The 18,738-nt window shown below is 41.8% G+C and overlaps 2 protein-coding genes across 10 annotated transcripts in view; one reads left to right on the top strand and one right to left on the bottom strand.

The window, feature by feature from the left end:
- The window catches only part of SHLD2 (shieldin complex subunit 2), a 42,747-nt gene extending 34,042 nt beyond the window's left edge, over nucleotides 1-8,705 (bottom strand). For 2 of the 9 annotated variants that reach the window (XR_012623937.1, XR_012623936.1), the window contains exons 1-2: nucleotides 8,260-8,597; nucleotides 6,342-6,415 (exon numbers count right to left, since the gene is read on the bottom strand). The gene's annotated coding sequence lies outside the window, so the exon portion shown is untranslated. Of the gene's footprint in view, nucleotides 1-6,341; nucleotides 6,416-6,553; nucleotides 6,648-8,056; nucleotides 8,223-8,259; nucleotides 8,598-8,645 lie in introns of those variants that run through there. The other 7 variants (XM_074830460.1, XM_074830455.1, XM_074830456.1 and 4 more) reach the window with 6 other exon arrangements.
- Nucleotides 8,706-8,929: 224 nt separating this feature from the next.
- GLUD1 (glutamate dehydrogenase 1) overlaps nucleotides 8,930-18,738 on the top strand; it is a 30,523-nt gene continuing 20,714 nt past the window's right edge. Inside the window, exon 1 of the mRNA XM_074830454.1 lies at nucleotides 8,930-9,474. Within this exon, the coding sequence (XP_074686555.1) occupies nucleotides 9,042-9,474 (433 nt within the window). The 5' untranslated portion in view covers nucleotides 8,930-9,041. The remainder of the gene's footprint in view (nucleotides 9,475-18,738) is intronic.

Below are 18,738 nucleotides of genomic sequence, written 5' to 3'. Positions count from 1 at the left end.
TTAGACTGCCAGCTAGTTTTCCTTTACTAAATTAAAGACAAACACCAGCTTATCTGAAAAACTGATAAGACAAAACAAAAGAAATCAAGATAAGCTTTTACAAATTCCATGACGATTTTAACTCATTGAGTCAGATGACAGCAATATAATACTTCTATCACAGAATCATCGAGGTGGGAAAAGACCTTGAAGATCATCTAGTCCAACCATTAACCTAACACTGACAGTTCCCAACTACACCAGATCCCTCAGCGCTATGTCAACCCGACTCTTAAACACCTCCAGGGATGGGGACTCCACCACCTCCCTGGGCAGCCCATTCCAACGCCTAACAACCCCTTCTGGAAAGAAATGCTTCCTAATATCCAGTCTAAACCTTCCCTGGCACAACTTGAGGCCATTACCTCTTGTCCTATCACTTGTCACTTGGTTCAAGAGACTCACCCCCATCTCTCTGCAACCTCCTTTCAGGCAGTTGTAGAGGGCGATGAGGTCTCCCCTCAGCCTCCTCTTCTCCAGACTAAACAACCCCAGTTCCCTCAGCCGCTCCTCGTACGACGTGCTCCAGACCCTTCACCAGCTTCATTGCCCTTCTCTGGACACGCTCAAGTCATTCAATGTCCTTTTTGTAGTGAGGGGCCCAAAACTGAACACAGTCATCGAGGTGCGGCCTCACCAGTGCCGAGTACAGCGGTAAGATCCCTTCCCTGTCCCTGCTGGCCACGCTGTTTCTGATACAATCCAAAATCAGAAAAACTGCTACCAATGTGTGCAGAGGCTCTACCTCACAAGTATTTCAAAAGCAGCTTACCTTCAACCTACTGATTTTCAAAAGAAAAAACAGAAGAGAAAAAGTAGAACAGATAAATTAGGCATTACCTTGCCAGCATTGACAAGATTAGACAATAAATAATAATCAAGAAAAACTTAAACAGCACAAAATCTTCAGCTTGTTAATTAAAAGAAATGTTTATCTAAATCAGATTCTATGGCAGTGCTGAGGGTTTAAGGCAGCAATTGCTAACTATTCTCATGACAACTGCCAATATCCCTTGGATGCTCCTCACATCTCTGGGCACCACTAGGCCCACCCCACCCTTGCTCCTTAAGGTGTCCACTGCTCCCACACCATCTCTGAGTAACAATGACAGCAACAATGCCTCCAGAGGTATTCCAGGATATATAGATTTTGTCTGTGCAGGTTTTGTCACAATTCCATGAACTGGCACTTGGGTCTGGTACTGCATGGCTATACATTTAACATTATTGCCCCACGGGCACCTGAACACCGTATATAACGTGATCTTAATAAACTACAGCATTTCCACAGAAGGACATTATGAATAAACCAGGACATTATGAATAAACCAAGCCATTTAACTGGAACACAGACCAAAGGGATGGGAAAAAAAAAAAACTAACTTTTTTAAAATACCATGTTTTCAAAAATTGTTCAAGTGTGCTCAAGATGGGACAATTTAATTCATACAGAAGTATTTCTTATTCTGACCTAATTTCACATTCTGAGATTCCCTCTGGGATGAGCTATATAGCAGTGACTTTTTGCACTGGATCTCTGCATCCAGTGGGCACCATGAACAGTCCTGAGGTCTGTGAAAGACGACTAAGATATCACATACACACTTTTAGCATCCAGCCCTGCCCCCCCCGCCCCCCCGCCCCCGGAAATCCACAATGTGTTGAAAAATACCAGTGAATGTACTCTTGGACTTTTCTGATGAACAACACCAATTTCAATTGCACCAAACTTGAGAAGCAATTCTTAATTCCTTTGGATCTGGGCTTCATCCACCAACATCTTTCACGAAGGATTAAGTATTCAAACATATTTTAAAAATAGAGGTTTCCATAAACAGTCTTCCAAAGTGAAAGAGGATACAGTTGATTTTGTTAACAGAAATGCAAACAAAAGCACTACAGGAGATTAGTGTTCTCTAGTTAAGAGCTTTATGTTTGTTATTTAAACAATATGCACTCTGTTTACATCAACAACTTCTGATTGTCAACTGAGCATTAAAGCAAGAAAAAACTGGTTTGCAGTCTTTGACGCTGTGATTCCAGGCTGTTAAGATCTCAGGTATAATTTTCAGTCAGACAGCCAAGACCACCAAGAGATGCAAAAAACATCAATTTCAATTGTAACTATTACTTTCAAAAAAATTCTTAGTTCACTCCTGGGAAACCATTCTTTCTGCTATCTGTTGTTTGCTGTTGACTAAAATAGAACGCAATTCTCTAAAAAATAGTATAATTTCCAGGAAATAAACTGACTGAAGTACTTTCTTTCCCTCCTAACCCTATTTAAGGGAACAAAGCTTGCATGCTCACAGTGTATCTGTGGAGGTTTTATGCCTGTATACCTGTCAGCTTTCCAATAACTAGCTTTTTACATCAGCTAATTTCAAACACATTTAACAGTTAGATGGGAATCTCAAATATATTGGGTTTGGTAACTGCATTGTCCCCTCTTTTGTCTTTTAAACGAGGTATGAGTTAAAACCAAGCAAAAGCTAAACATTATTCCACAAATACACAAAACAGCTGCTTTAACAGATTCTCACTGTTAGAAGAACTGAGAAAAGACAAACCTTCACATTGACCTGCAAAAGCTTCTAGCACTTCATTAAGGGCCATGTTGACTGAAAGGTTGCTGAAATCAGATTAATTTGTTACCGACTTCAGTAAGCTTCAGATCAGATCTGCAGGCTCCAGAGAAAGTTACTTTTTGTCCTACCCATTGAAAACCAGAAGTGGCATTATAGGAAATAAGTGTTATAAAAAGTGCATTTTATATTTCTCAGTTATATTATCTGGCAATGCCTATTAGTAATATATTGACAGTAACAGTACCAAAACACAGCACAGAAAATTTCTGCAAATCTACAGAACATTATCTCCTGTATACATGAGGTGCTTTTTATATCTCTTCTGTCACAGAGCTGAAGTAAACAGTTGGCAACCTCAGTCATCATGCACAGCAACAATATAAACAGAGACAGAGAGTCTTTAAAGCTGATAAACATATGCACCACCACTTCTCAAGGCAATCAAAACTGCATTTACTGATGAGGTAGTTATCAGATTTTATTCAATATTTTCTGACTTCTGCAGCAGAATTAACATTTTAAAAGCTCAGGAAACTGCCCTATAACACTTGCTCTGAAATGTTGGTAGGTTAGTCCACTCACTGAGGGTTTTTCAAGTACCTTTCACCGAGAGAATTAGGAACCCCTGTCAAATTTACATCCTCAAAAACAGCCTAAAAATTCTATTGCCAGAACTGTAAAATAAGAACAGTATGTTGTTGCAGAAAGTCTGGAAAAGTAAAAAAAATAAAAAAAATCTTATGATTGCTTAAATAATAAATTTAATCATTATTTTGCTCAGCTACTTATTTTTGTAGCAGCGCCTCAAGTATAAAAACCAAGACTCTCACTTTAGACTAGTATTTCACAAAGAAAGTCCCTACAAGGCTAAACCTACCAACTTCCTACTTTACTTGTACACTTCTGTGTTTCACTCCCTACTTTTACAGGGCCACAGACAGGCAAAAAAGTCACTATTTATATATGAACAAGATGTTAGCAGCTTATACTTGAATTTAGCAATCATTAAAATACTTAAATTTAATGCAAATTAGTCAGATCACAGGTACCTAAACATCTAACTAATAACACAAAGTATTGGAAGCTTTAGAATCTTTTATCTCAACAGGAAACAATCCAGAGACCTCTTCTCCAATTCTGTGGCACTACAGAAAGCGCATCTCTGATTTGCAGCATGCACAAACCTGACTTCTGCAGCCTGCCTGGAAAACCACCAGATTCAGGTACTTTTGTGTCAAGACAAAGTAAGCAAATAAAGAAAACCTGCCAGTCTGCTCTCCAGCTTTGGTACAGCTGAACACAGCTGAAGCTATTTATACAGGAAAGAAAAAATATCTGAGAGACCTCAGTTAAAGGATTCATAGGTCTTTACCAGAATTTTAAATTCAGCTGCCTCCCCCTTAGTCTCCAAACCAAAAGATCTAAGTATTGATACCTTATGCTGCCAGTGAAATGCCTGTCAGTTTTAGTTTCTAATTGGTTGCAAAGAGAGAACTGAAACAAAGATTTCTAGTCAAGTGTTCATTTTGTAAAAGTGCTTATATAGAGAGGTCACAAATTAATCTTCTGGGATTTGCCTAATTCATGTGTTGCCTGTAATAGCATCTTACAGAGCCAGCCCTCTAGGAACACTGTACAGCTAGACAACTGTGCCACACTTCTCATTTCATCCCTGTTATACCATGTACTGGCTTGGCATAAAAAGGGAAGAATATAACCAAAAAAATGTGGCACTTAGATTCAGATCTAAGTGATAAACAGAGTATAACAACTTATTCATAAATTTGGAATTAAAATTAGGCTCTCATTACATTAATCATTCCTTAGATTCTTTAAACTGTAGTGTATTTATGTTATAAAAATATACATATTTAAAAGACCACGTGCTTTTATCAGCATTTCCCCGCATTGGTCTGAAGACCGAATGCTGGTACAACATTTTCCTGCAGACACAAACAACCATCTCTTCTCTACTTTCACATCCTATGCCAAAAATAATTATACACGAAGTTTCACTTTACAGCATTGCGAAGGTGGAAAATACAATCCATAAAACTTGAGAATATCTCAAGCTAAAGACCTACAAAAGAATTAGATTGCTATTCAATAGTATTTTAACATACTTTGCCACAATATGCAGGCAGCTCCAATGCAGCAGGATTACTGTGAAGTCCTACAACAGCTTGCTGCCTACCTGCATACCCTCTATTTAACAAAGACAGGCACAGGATTTTAGTGTTCCTGACAGGTTCATACCCTCCCATTCTCCCAGTAACTATTATTCCATCATCCACAGATCTATTAACTCTGGTGCTGAACTGTTTTTCTTCAGCAACAGTTTGGGATAAGACAGTAACTCCAAATCTCACCTATTCAGTTACACCACCAAGGTCTACATGAAGCAATACAGCGTAACACTTATGTCCAAGAAAAATAAGCATTTTTTTTGCAACTTCTGGTGAAATAAGGAAGGGAAACAGTTGCTCATACAGGCAATTCAAAGGGGAACAAGAACTTGCTTCAACTTGTTTAATGTTCTAAATTATTCCACTGGGCTAGAACCTCAGTTTTACAACTTGCCATGTTATTTCTGGAATCACCAGAAAAAGTCTTTGTATGTGTTACCAATATTTGGACTTTATCTCAAGCAGTTCTTTAAGCAAAGGCTAAGAATGACCAAATGCTTCATGTGATATGGCCAACAGCTTAAAATGAAGCTTGCTGAAGTAACTGTAATTCCATTTGCAGAGTATTTCAAAATCCACTTCTGTTCCCAGAAGAGTGTTTGTTTGCCACAGAAAGGAATTAGTTCTCTGTCCACTGTACGGATCAACTTTCCTCCTGAACATGTTGTCTAATGGATGTTCAGACTCTGAAGTCTCTGAACTGGAGGCAATCCCAGGGTATCCTGGATTTGGAGGGGCTTAGCCAGACGAGGGGCAGCCCTGTGAGGACCCCTAATTTCCAGCTTCTCTGCTCTCACTCACCTACTTCGGTAAGCTGGTAAGGAGACTGGGATGCAAACTGGGGATAGCTATCCAAGCTTCTGAAATAACCCTGTACCAGTACATCCTGGGAACATTTTAACCCAACTAACAAACTTTGATAGAGAACACTAAGCTGAACCATTTTAATAAAAATATATTTTCCATTTATGACCTCACTATTAATGATGTTAGGCAGAGGAAAAAGATTATCCTAGCCACCTACATATTCTCAAATAGATAATATACTTCAAATAATATCACGGATTAAAGCAGAAAGTACTGGATTCCCGTCTCAGATCACTTTTTTCAGTAAAACTTTAAAGTTTGACACATAATAAATTTGACTCCAATTGCTATGAAATTGGTAATTTACACTTTAAAACTGTGCATTGCCTCAGGAAAGCACAACACTCTTTATTATTGTTCATATATATAGTAAAAGTGAACTGTTAAAATTACAAAGATGTTTTAGGTGTAGCTTAGGAAATTATATCAACTTGTTTGTCTCCTTGACCTCCTTCACAGAGTTTAAATAAAAACTTATACCTATCATGTATACTCAGCTGAATATGACCTTGTTGCACAGTCCATGAACCACACAGTTCCTACCACACCAGTATTAAGCTTTCTCTATGTATGTCTCTCTTCAGATACAGGCCTAAGACCAACATTCAACATGAAACTAACAAAGTTAGTGAAACTTCTGGTTGTGAAACCAAAAAGTTACCTTTGAATCCATCCAAGAGATTTTTTTTTTCGCTCATGCTACTCAAATGTGAATCTTCTGTGGCACCCCATATGCTATACAAGAAAAAGAAGATACAGTTAATCTTTTATTATTGCAGTTACCAATTTCATACCTGCTAGAACTCATTCTAAAGCATCTGAATTTTCATTTCCTCTCACAAATACATTTTGCTTCAACTGCTCACCACTTACCATATAAGAATACTAGAATGGGGTATATAACTCCTATTCTTACTCTTTTTGAATACCCTCAGGCAGCATAGTTACTCTTGTCTCCAGAAGGCATCTGAAGCAAACAATAATATGGTAGAGACCTGCTGAGATTGTTAAAGAGGCTGTAAACTGTACACATGATTTCATTCATGAAAACGTGCAAACAACAATCCCTAGGTATATTCTCTTTTACAATATTTAAAGACTAAGAAATTTAACATACTGATCTAGTTATTCTTAGCATTCAACACACAGCTTATTGAAATCCCATCTTGTTTAGAAAAGGGGTTGCTATGGTGCTGCATTACTCCAGATACAATTGTGTGACTGAACCCATGGAGAGATCCACTTTGTTTTCACACTGTCATGTCCCACACTCAGCCTCATACACGTTCACAGATGCGTACTACAAACATAGCCTGATACTTCAAGCAGCTGATAACTGAGTAAAGCTTATAAATCTGTTGAAGGCAGGATAAGAGTTAAGCATATTAACCTTATTTTGATCTAAGTCTACACACTTGAGCAAACTGGTTAGTCATATTTTTCATTTAACCTTTGTGTCTGTCAAGTTGTAGTCTAATCTACAGAACAAGGTGAAAATAATTAGCTGATAAGGACTAATTGCCATAATACCTTTCACTGCCTTCTTTCCTACACATTTACAAAAGTTAAAAACTCATAGTCAAGCTTTAGCTCATAAGAACCTGCAGATGACAGAAATCAAATAGCTCAAAGCTGATACATCCACCGAGAACACTGCAATTCTGTGAACTGAAAATGAACCCCAGAATGAAAGTTCTCTGTGAACCACCTACACGATGGACAAGTTTGTTCCTGAAGCCCTGTGGGAACATCCAAATAACAAATTGCCCCAAGAACACGCTCCTTTCTTGCTTTTGTTTCCATATCATGCACTACCAAGGATCTTTGTTCTCTAGACTACAGTTATAAACCATCCTCGTTACAGGAAAGAGGCAACCTCATTAGCAGTCCTTATGACTTCTTAGGAATCTTAGGATAGAGAAACAACATCAAATCAAGAAAATTTGAGTATGTTGCCTGAAAATTTCATGTGCGTTAAGAGTCTGTGGCTAAGCTTCTGCTGACAGACACAGACAGAATTTAAATTACTTCCCCACAAGCCTTGCAGCACAGCCCTTGGATGACCACAATGGTTAGGGAGATTCCCATGGTGATAAAGCAACTTCCTGGTTATTCCTGCCCTGGGGGCATTCGTCTCCCACACCCCTGAACAGAAAAATACACTTGTATTTTCCAATTAGCAGCCCAATCCCACAGAAACTTTCTTCTAAAATGAACTTGGTAAACATGCTGCAACACACTATCTCCCAAGTTCTGAAAACAGATCTCGCACAGTTTAAAGCAATATTCTTACAGATGTACTCAAAAGTCTGAGCTACATAAAACCCAACCCCCTTTAATGGGCCAAGACCCAGTAAAAGGCAACATGCCACCCACATAACACCTGAGTAGACAAAGCAGCCATGTTAGCAGCTTGACTTTAAGCCTCTGCCCCCTCGTGACAGGGCAGTCACTTGACTTGTGGTTAAGCTTGTGGATAAGCTGGCTCTTCCAGTCTGTCGCCCCTCAAAGGGGGTCTTCACACAAACTGTGCTTTCCCTGAAAAAGCCTGTCGCCGCACAGCGCGGCAGTACCCTTACTTGCGTTTGTACTCGCGCTAAGAGAAGGCACGTTTTTCCCCAGCTGAAGGGCAGCGCCGAGCAGGGCAGGGCCGCTGCCGGGGGCAGGGCAGGGCAGGGCACGGGGCGTTGGAAGCCGGCCAGGGGCTCACACTTGGGCTTCCGCCAAGGCTCCTTGCCCCGGGTTCTTCACCGGTAAGGGCAGCGGCGCGGAGCACAAGCCGACGAGCCCCTCGGCAGGCCCCTTCCCTCCGCCCGGCAGCGGCCCTTAGCGGTCCCTGGGCGGGAGAGGCGGCCCACAACCGGGCGCGCCGCAGGCGAACGCGCAGGGCTCCGCAAGAGGAAAGGGAAGCGACGCGGCGGCAAGGGGCGGAGCCGCCCGCTCCACCCGCCCACTGCCGACCTACCGAAGGCCGCAGGGGAACGACCGGGAGCGACCGGAATCTCCAGCGCCCGCGCGAGGCCGCCAGCGCGCGGAGCGCAGCACCCGCGGGCAGCGGCTCCGCCGGGCGGGGCGGGGCGGGGCGGGGCCGTCGCAGGCCGCGCCCCCTTCCCCTGCGCGGGCCCGGCGGGGCGGGGCGGGGCGGCAGGGCCGCGGGGCGCAGGCGCAGTCGGGAGGCGCGGCGTGTCCCCGCTGCCCCCCCCGCGCCCCTCGGCCCCCGCCCCCTCCCCCACCCCAGGCCGTTTAAAGGCGGCGGCGGCGGCGCCCGCCCCTGTGGGGGAGCAGTTCCGCGCCGGGATCCGGCGCCGCTAGCCCGCTTCTCGCCTCTGCGCGCCTAGCGGAAGCGCCGGCGACTGCCACCATGTACCGCTACTTGGGGGAACTGCTGGCGTCCCGCCTGGCCGCCGGCTCGGTGCTGGCGGGCGCGGAGCCGGGCGGATCGGCAGCGGCAGCCGGAGGGGCAGCGGCAGCGGCGGCGTGGGGCGGGGGCCGGTGCCCGCGGCGGCACTACTGCGAGGCGGCGAAGAAGGAGGACGACCCCAACTTCTTCAAGATGGTGGAGGGGTTCTTTGACCGCGGCGCCAACATCGTGGAGGACAAGCTGGTGGAGGGGCTGCGCACCCGCGAGAGCATGGAGGAACGGCGCCACCGCGTCCGCGGCATCCTCCGCATCATCAAGCCCTGCAACCATGTGCTCAGCGTCTCCTTCCCCATTAAGCGCGACAACGGCGAGTGGGAGGTGATCGAGGGCTACCGGGCGCAGCACAGCCAGCACCGGACCCCCTGCAAGGGAGGTGAGGCCCCCCGTCCCCCGCGCGGTGCCCGGGCCCACCGAGGGCCGTGCGGCCCTGTCCCTGCTCTGCTCCCGCTTGGCTCCCCGCTGCCCGCCCGGCCAGCGACCGCTAACAGCCCTCCCGGCGAGGAGGGGCAGCGGCCTCCTTGTCACCGGCGGTATCTGGTGTCGGAAGGGAAGGCAGGGGTAGAGCGGCTCCTGCGCAGCCCTTTGGCCCTCCGCTGCTGCCCGGCGCCCCCAGGAATGACCTCCCGGTTAGCCTAGGCGCGGGGTCTGGCCACTCCCGGTTAGCCTAGGCGCGGGGTCTGGTCACTCCCGGTTAGCCTACAAGTGTGGGGTCTGGCGGCGCGGCCTTCGCCGCCGGCACCGGGCAAGGCACAGGGTGCGAGGGCAGTGATTACTCGGCGTGACTCAAACCTCGGTAGTGTGTGTTGGAAAACATGTGGAAACTCCGCGCTTGAAGTGCCTGCTTTCGAGCCAGGAGCTGGAGAAGCTGTCCCTTAACACACTGTCCGCTGTGTCTGCAAAACCCGAGTGCTCACCCAGAAGACATCGGTAGAGAAAAATAACAAGTTTTCCTAGTTATCGGCTGGACACACAGGAAGAGCCAAAAGTGATTTTTCTAGGGAAAGCTGACTTGGCACAAGTGAGGCCAACAGCATGCCTGTGCAAAGGGACCGGGAGGGTGAATCCTGCTGGAGCTGAGCAGAGCTGAGCTCGCATGGGATCAGCTCTGGTCTCAGAGGAATCAGACTCCCTTTTAGTCTGGGATAGATGGCATTTCCTTGAAAAACAAACACAGATGTCCATAACTTATTCAGGAGCTCTGATCTTTCTGGACAGTTCAGTATTGGAGACCATTTCAGCACTGTGTCTCAAACCAGAGCTTCTATAGTCTGTAAATGTGTTTCATTTTCTTCAGTGTAAACCAGTTTTTATGGTAAATAATGATGGGTGCTGAAAGCAAAGTTTTCTCTGCGGTTTCTTATCAATGAAGACCTCTCTCTTTGAGAATAGAGTAGGAAGGGTGTTCTTAGGTAAATGTGTTCTTGATAATCAGTTTGACTGGTGTGCATATATGACATGGGACTTTTCTCTTGGCAGCACAGTCTGTGCTGTTAATGTGGTTCCTGACTTTCTAAAATCAAATACATAGTGAGTGTCTTGTGACATGCTTAATTCTTACCCAAAAGAGGCTAACTCAACTTCCTGGTGATTGCTTGGAGCAAGAGCTACCTGCATCAGACTCGGTTGTAGCTGAAGTTGGGTGTCCCTGAAGCTTACTCTGTGTGGAGCTACTGTTTCTCTGCCATTGCTATAATTTCTTTTAAAACACTGATGATTATTACACTGTTATTTGGTCACTGTTTAGATTGTTACTTTTTGGTGCTGCTTACAAAAAATCCTTTTCTGTACAGCCTGTGTTACTCCTAAGATCCTGGCTTGCATAACAAGATGCAGATACAGTGGCAAATGAAGTAATAAGATAGTATTTAATATATGATAACCTCTAATATTTCACATTAGTATTGCTCAGAACTGAAGGAATTAATGTTTTCACAACAAAAATTATAAGATACTCTGTATGTCAACAAAAAACACCAGTTGGGTGATTGGGTACCTTCTGTCCTGATACCTACATCTCTAAATCTTAAACAGAATTTCTCAATTTTTCAGTAGCATTTGTTATGCCTATCTGCACTGACACTGGAGCAAACACTGGAGCATTTGTGGCAAGCTGCAATTGTAAATTTCAAGGCGGTTGAAAATGACAGCCAAAGTAGGAAGTCTGAATAGTTTGTCCTTTTCTTCCTGTGCTGCTCCCCACCCCCCTCCATGGGTTTAGGGAAGGGTTTGCAAATGATATTTCCTTTCCACTCTTTTTCAGTGTAGTGATCATAAATGGATTTCACTTTCTAACGCTCTCTAGGAATTCGCTCACTATCATATGACAGATCTGGTTTTGCAGTAAATCTAAATGGGATGTGTAATAAGTGTAGATCCACTGCTTGAAACCTTCTATGAAGAAAAAGGTGGGAGGAAGTAGAGCATTTCTACTCAAACTGCAAAGAAAAGGGTTGGTGAAGATATTTCTGCATTTATGGTATGTCTGAACCACTCGGAATGCACACACAACTTGAGAGCTTTTGTCTGAAAGTGATTTTTAAACTAGAATCCTAGTAGATTCCACAGGGGGAAAAAAAAAAAAAAAGGCAAAGCCTGGTGAAATACTACTCAAACTCTGTAATAGTATGAAATGGGAAAACTTGCTGAAGTGAGTGTCCCACACACAGGAACCCAGAGTTCAATGCAAGTTAATTCACACTGGCAAGAAACAGCAAGGGACATAAGGCCACCTTTTAAAAGAAGGGGTGAATTGGCATCTGGAAGGCTTGCAGAGCAGTAGGAGGAACAAAGCTTCCAGATCTCTTCCAATGCAGAATTGTGAACTTTAAATTTGCACTTACTGAAAAGTAAAGTTAGATAAAATAAGGTTCCCTTTTTTTAAGGATGCGTATTCCGTACTAATAAAGAGATAGCGTTTAGTTACTGCTAGGTAATCCCTACTAGCAAGTAGGGATGCCTTGCCATCTCTGTCATTCTTTTAAGGAGCATTGTACTTTAAATGCTCATCTCTTGTATTTCTTGAGGTTTACATAAGCTGAAGGATAAAAGATGCTGTTTAGAGAATGTTAAATACTATTCTGTATGCAGATTAGACAAATGATAAAAATGCACTTCAAGATTCAAGTATGGAATGCAGGAAAACAAATGTTTTTAGGTCTTTTAAGGGCTGTCTTCCTTTAATTTTGTTCCTCGTTTCTTTTCGTGCATCCATACCAAAATAATTCATTAGTGAACGTATGTTACTTCTGTATACCTTCTTGTTTATAAGGTAATTTACAAATTTAACCATGAACTAATGAAGATTTTGTATTGTAAATCAAGTTAAAAAATCTTGATTTAAATGCTCTAAACCTGGACACATCTGGGTTACTTGAGGAAACAGAGACTAAATAAACATTTGAATTATCTGCACTTTAGCAGCTTCTGTTTCTACTATATGTTTGTAACTTAACATTATAGCAGTTAGACTATGTTCCTTCTGTCACAGACGTCACCTTCAATTTTTTTGCCTGCTCATTCTCTTCTAGGGCGATACCTCAACCCCTGCTTAGTAGTCCAGCCCAAATCTGGAAAGTGCCAAACTTCTTAATGTGAGGTTGATCTTTTTGAAGCCGGTTTAAAACACGTGTGTATGCAGATGATACCTGCTGGCAGAAGTGTATCAGTTCCTTGAGTGGTAGGCCTTCTGTACCACCTCCTCTGCTGGTGTCTCTGTTGCATGCAGGTAGAAATAACGCAGCAGAGTGAATGCCAGAAGAGGCCTGCTTTGAAAATAAGGCTCCTGAGTGGATGGATGACTGTGACCTGGTACAGAAGTGGAATGGAATGGCAGACCACATGGATTGGGCTGGATGAGGGCAAATTCAAGATCAGTCTTACATTTTTTTGCATAGGCGAACTTCTACACCTTGGTGGGAAACTTAACTGTCATATTTCTATTTGAGAAGTACGATGCTCTTAATACCCTAGTTCTGACAATCTAAAGCATAGTTATTAAAAATAGGAAGTTATTTCATGGCTTATCCTACTCTCCTTTCTTCCCCCAAAACAGGTGTAAAAACACAAATCAACTTGATTGTGTTGGACACAGTTGTCACTACATGGTAGTGCAGGTGATTCTTCATTGGGTCAAGAGAAGTGCTTTTCAGGAAAACTGGCACTAGGTACTGAAACATGCTTTCTTTTCAGTTTATAACTTGTGGGGTTTTTCCACCTCATTGAAAGAACCCAGAAATAACATTTCTTACTGCACCTTGTGGCGCTTACATATTTAATTGTTGTAGAAATTAATCCTTAATTCTACTTCAGGAGTTGCAAACCTTTGCAACTTGAGAAAGTGGTGATTCCTTTTGTTTTGGTGTGCTTCTCTTCTGTGCTTTAGGAATCTTTACAAGAACGGTCATGAATATACCCATTTATGTGGTAGGCCTTGCAGCACGCCCAGCATGCAAGTCCAGGTTGTAAAGACTCTGTTTTCTGCAATGTAACTGTTTGCTGGAAAGGAAAATTTAGTTAGATGTCTCCTCATCCCATTGAGAACATGGAGATAAGCTTTCTTGTGTTGGAACTCAAGTTGCTTACGATCTAAACTTAGTATTTATGCGACTGGACTGATGCTGCGTGGCAGCTGAAGTAATGCTGTGGGTCAGATCATTCTTTCCTTTGCTTATGCGGTGACTTGCGTGCTAGTGGCCAGCACTAAGAGGAAACCACAGCTGCTCTTGTTCACTGCACTGACAGCTGCCTAAAGAACTAAACCAAACCAAATAGGGTACAGGAAATGAGATGGCTGAATACAGATGACTTTGCTGAAAAGTACTTGGGCAGTTCCTACTTAAAATAATGAATCTTTGTAAATAATTTTATCAGATTCCATGAAAGGTGTAAAACTGGTTAAGCTGCTTTTTCATGTGGTTGCTGATGGCTGTTTTCAGTAATAGGTCAGTTTCAGAAAATAGTATAAGCTTATTGAGTTCCTACCTGCGTAGTACTATGGAAATGATTCCATGTTTGTTAGGCAGCATTTACTGCAGGGATAAAGCTATTAAGTGGTTTTAAAACTTTTTAAAGCCTTTTCATGTTAACCGACTGTCCAGTGGGTCCATTATGAATGAAACCAAATGAATCAGAGCTGGGAAACAGCCTAACCTTTTGTTTATGCTCACCCAAATTGCCTTAACCAAGTCTCAACTGCTTTCATAGTTCAGAAAGACTAAAACCATCTCTAGCTCCAGAGCAGATTTAGTCTAACTTTCAGTTAATAAGAATTTTGAAAAACTTTGTCATATATTACTTCAAAGTTCACTATCTGTATATAAAGACAGATGATTCTTTATTTGCTCAGTTGACTTGGAGGTGAATGATTCTGATTTGCTGTGTGGTGCTCCCTTGGCTGGTTAGTGGAAGGAGCTATTCTACATTACAAAACTTTCCTATCTTCTAGTTTTGGCTGCTTTTCTTCTGCCTGTCAGGATTTATCCTTCTCACTGGACTTACAAGTTCATGTTAATGAGTTTCTTACTGCATAGGGTGACATTTATTCATGCTACACTTGCCACAGTTTTCTAATTGCAGAGGTCTAAGGGTGATGCTAATCTCAGTGCCCAGTCATCAGACAGCCTCTGTTGTACACATTATCTTGTCTAAACCAGTACATACATATTATATATATCTCATGATGATAACCTTACTTGCAAAAGAAAAAGCTTTAACTGCAGGAGTTGGACCAGTACCACCCCATGTACTGTCTTGGTTCTTGTGACATTTTTTAATCTCCTTTGTAAGTGGGGGCAGTAAGAAGTAGTTCTGTAAGGTATCTTCACTTCAGCAGAGGTCTCTTTATCCTGGGGTTGTGTTGGTGGCTTTGCTTTTTTAAGTCATTCATGGATGAAAGTTCTGATGCTGTGTCTTTGGCCTAGGGGTCTTCAAGGGGAAGATATGGAAATGTACCCTAGGGACCATGCAACAGATGGAACTATAACATAGACCATCTGTAACCTGAAATAAACTGTGGAAACTGATCTAACTTAAAAGGAATATCAGAGTTACACAGAAAAAAGTAGTTAGCTGAACTGTGTTAACAGTTTCAGTGTTGTAGCTAAAGTTTATATGAGTACCTTATTTTCATAGGTTTCTGTCCTTGTAGCTTACTTTACAATTGTACAACAGTGGATATATATTTAAATTGCAAACTGAAAAAAAAAAAAAAAAGGACACGGAATGGATGTCCTGTGCTTTTGCTGTCCTTTAATAAACTAGTTGCAATTCTCAGCTGTATCAGTTCTGTGTTTTTACCTCTGATACTCTTGTAGGAGGCTATGCCTTGTTCTTCTGGCTATGAATCTTTTCAGTCTCAGCTTTTTCATATAATCAGCTCATACTGTTTGTGCAGTAGCCACCTTTGTCCTTGATCTTAAATAGTTGTTTTCCCTTGCTACTGTTGGCTCCTTGTCTATTTATAGAGAGATCATACCTCTCTCAGCATTGGGCTTTCTGGATAAACACATGTTGGAGGGGGTGAGGAGGGGAATCTCTTGTGTGATAGTCTCCCTCCTGTTCTCTGGGTCATCTTGGCATGTATTCTTTGTTGCATGAATTGTAACACCTCCATCTTGTTAGGAAATAAACTCTTAGGAAGAGCATGGAATTTGCCTTCTTCATGTCAGCACTGTGGTAGCTTATTGTTTTGTGGCTCCTATGGCATTTGGACTAGCCAGGGCCAACTCGTGTGTTATTTCCGCCCTCTGCACACACCCATGCACATGGTATTAATGTCTACATGGAAGTAGGGTTACTGCATCTCTCTCTATCAGTCCTTGTTAGTACAGCATTGAGTGCAGTTTAATGAGCAACCTAATCCTGTAAGTAGAGTTGAGGTAGCTCTATAGGTGACACTCTACTTCATAGTCATATTCTGAGTGCATAGATTCAGGTAATATATGCTTGCCTGGTGGTATACTAAATTTCCTATATTCGCATTTAAAACACAAGGTCTTACTAATGCACCATGCATTATTTTTTTGGTAGAGAATATTTTTGGATTTTTTCTGCATAGAATGAAATAAACATATATGTGTATAAGTACAGCTTATTAGAAGTATACAAGAAGTGGGATACTGAAGTATTCTGTCTGGTTGATTACCTTATGGTCACTGAATAGATACTTGTGGTTAAATCAGAATGGTGGGATGTGTCCATAGGGCAGTCTCTTTCCTGCCCCAGGTTATAGCTGGCTAATGCTGTGTGGGAAGAGATAAATATTTTTATCTCCTCTCTTGGCAGTTAGTGAATTGAATTTAGGCATGAGTAGTTCTTGCTGCTGATTGGTGTATGATGTTGTTGTTTTCCAGCACTGAATTACTCATCTTGCTTTGTTAGGTTTGTCTGGAATTTCTTCATCTTCAATAATTATGTATTTGTCATTGTGCTGTTTACCACACTTTGCAAAAAGTTAAATAAGACTAAGCAGTTCCTTCCAGGGACAGCTGGATTTTTCTTCTGGATTTAGAAAAATGTACTTGTTCTGAAAGAGCCTAAGGATTGCTTGGAAGATCTGTTCCTACTGTGTTAGGTGTCGATGATTACATAGAGTTTGATAGTAGTATAATCAGTCTCACTTCTTTACTTCCTAAACTTCGTCTAAATGAAAATGTTATACATAATCCAGAGTTAAAACATTAAGGAACTAAGGCACTGCAATAAATGCTGAAGCTGATTTATGGATTTTGTTTGGGGATTTTGCTGAATAGTTTGAACAAGGTGAGCGTCTTTACAGAAGCTCCTTTAGACTCTGGATGTAATGTCAGCTTTTGGACAGAGTCAGTCAAGCTGTTAACCCGCAGGGCCACTGCAGAATCCAGTGTTGCTAACTGGGAGATTAATATGGCTGTAGTCAGTCCTAAAAACTTTCAAAGGAAATCATGAAATCTGTTTTGCTGAGTGCTGTATGTATAGTATAGGATAGCTGCTGCCCTGGAACGCTTATTCTGATGAGCAAGCATTTTGCAAATATTGGTGAGCAGTATAAATGCACCATCTTAACAAGAATTTTCATCTGTAAGAACCCAAATTAATTTCAAAGTTCAAAAGATGATCACAACTAGAAGAAAACACTGACGTCAAAGCAGGACAAAAGCCTTGGTTAGATATTAATAATTCAGACTGAGATGCAAATCTCTTCCAGGTTCTGGGGAACTTGCAAGACTTGCTAAGATTTGCAAGATATTTAGTGCAGGAGGAGTAGTTTACCAGCTGGTTTGCTCTGAACCATGATGGCATCTGTTTAGTTTTGAGACTTGTCTTTGAATATGTCATGCTGATTAGTAGCGAGGACGTATGTAGATACTACCATTTAAGATCACTGCACTAGAAGATCAGGAAATAATTACGCTAACTTCCCTAAATGTAGAAAGACAGGAATCATCCTTCAAAAGTTGGTGATTCTGTACACGTGTTCTAAGGAACCATAATAAACACACTGAACATTATGGAACATACTGAAATCAGTACAATGTAAAATCTAGTAGGATGCATTACCAGTTTTCTTTGAAATCAAGATCTTTGTTACACGCCTTAGTAAGTGCCTTACTACAAACCTGCTGATTAAAATGGTAACTGACTGCTATTATTACAAAATCCAAAATACAGTCTTACTGATAATTACTACTTTGACATTTATTTAAAAAATACTGTGTTTCAAGTGCTTTGCTACCTCCATTTGGAAAAGTGAAAATTAATCCATAGCATCTATCTAACAAGCTAAGCTTAAATCATGAGAAAATTTTACTTTGGCCAAAACAATTATTGAGCTCAGTACAAGAGCTAAGGGTGAAGTATAGTATCTTCAAAATACAGATCATAAAAAAGATATTTTAAAAGCATAGACATTGCGGTGTGATGATAAAGCCTTGTCTTTATTATTGACCAGTCATGAAACAGAATTAAAATTAAAACATTTCCTCATCTAAAAGGTCTTGTGCATAGAAAAACAAAGTCTCTCTTAGCATACTGTTTAACTTATTGGGGTGTGGCAAGGGAAGAGAATTCTCAACTAGAACAAGAATTTGTATGTTTTCCAGTGATAAGTATTTTCCATGGCAGTGAGTCATACTGTAACTTGAGGCTTTCTTCAGGCTATTTTTTGTGACTAATTTGCTGTAAAAGTCACAAGTTTCCAGAGACTTATTGTGTGGGACTTGTCAGCATTTAAAAAAAAAATAGAATCTTGTTGCGTAGCAGTGACTTTCATTTGCTTATGTATTAAGAATCTTTAAAAAAACAACCCAGTGTTTATCTGTGTATATGGTCCATTTTTAGACTCAGGCTATTGAATGCATAGTAACACTGCCAAAAGAGCCATGCAAATGCAAGGCAATACTCTCCTCCTGCCAAATTAGGAAGCTGTCAAACTAAATTTCACTGATGTCCAAATAGAATAGAAATCAAGTCTTTTTGTGCATCCGCTTGCAGATGGAATGTACAGCATTCTCAGATGCCTGCTCCTCATCAGTCCTAACAGCTTAGCACAGATAACTTCCCTGTCAAGAGGTGGGCCTCCTGTAGAGTAATTACAATTCCTGGAAAATGGTAACTGGCCAAATTGTGAAAAGGAATGAAACATGAATGCATCTTAAATGTT

This window comes from Strix aluco, chromosome 7 (genome assembly GCF_031877795.1).
Source record: "Strix aluco isolate bStrAlu1 chromosome 7, bStrAlu1.hap1, whole genome shotgun sequence".
Lineage (NCBI taxonomy): Eukaryota > Metazoa > Chordata > Aves > Strigiformes > Strigidae > Strix > Strix aluco.
Note: the sequence above shows the minus strand (reverse complement) of the source record. Positions and strands in the feature narration are given on the sequence as shown.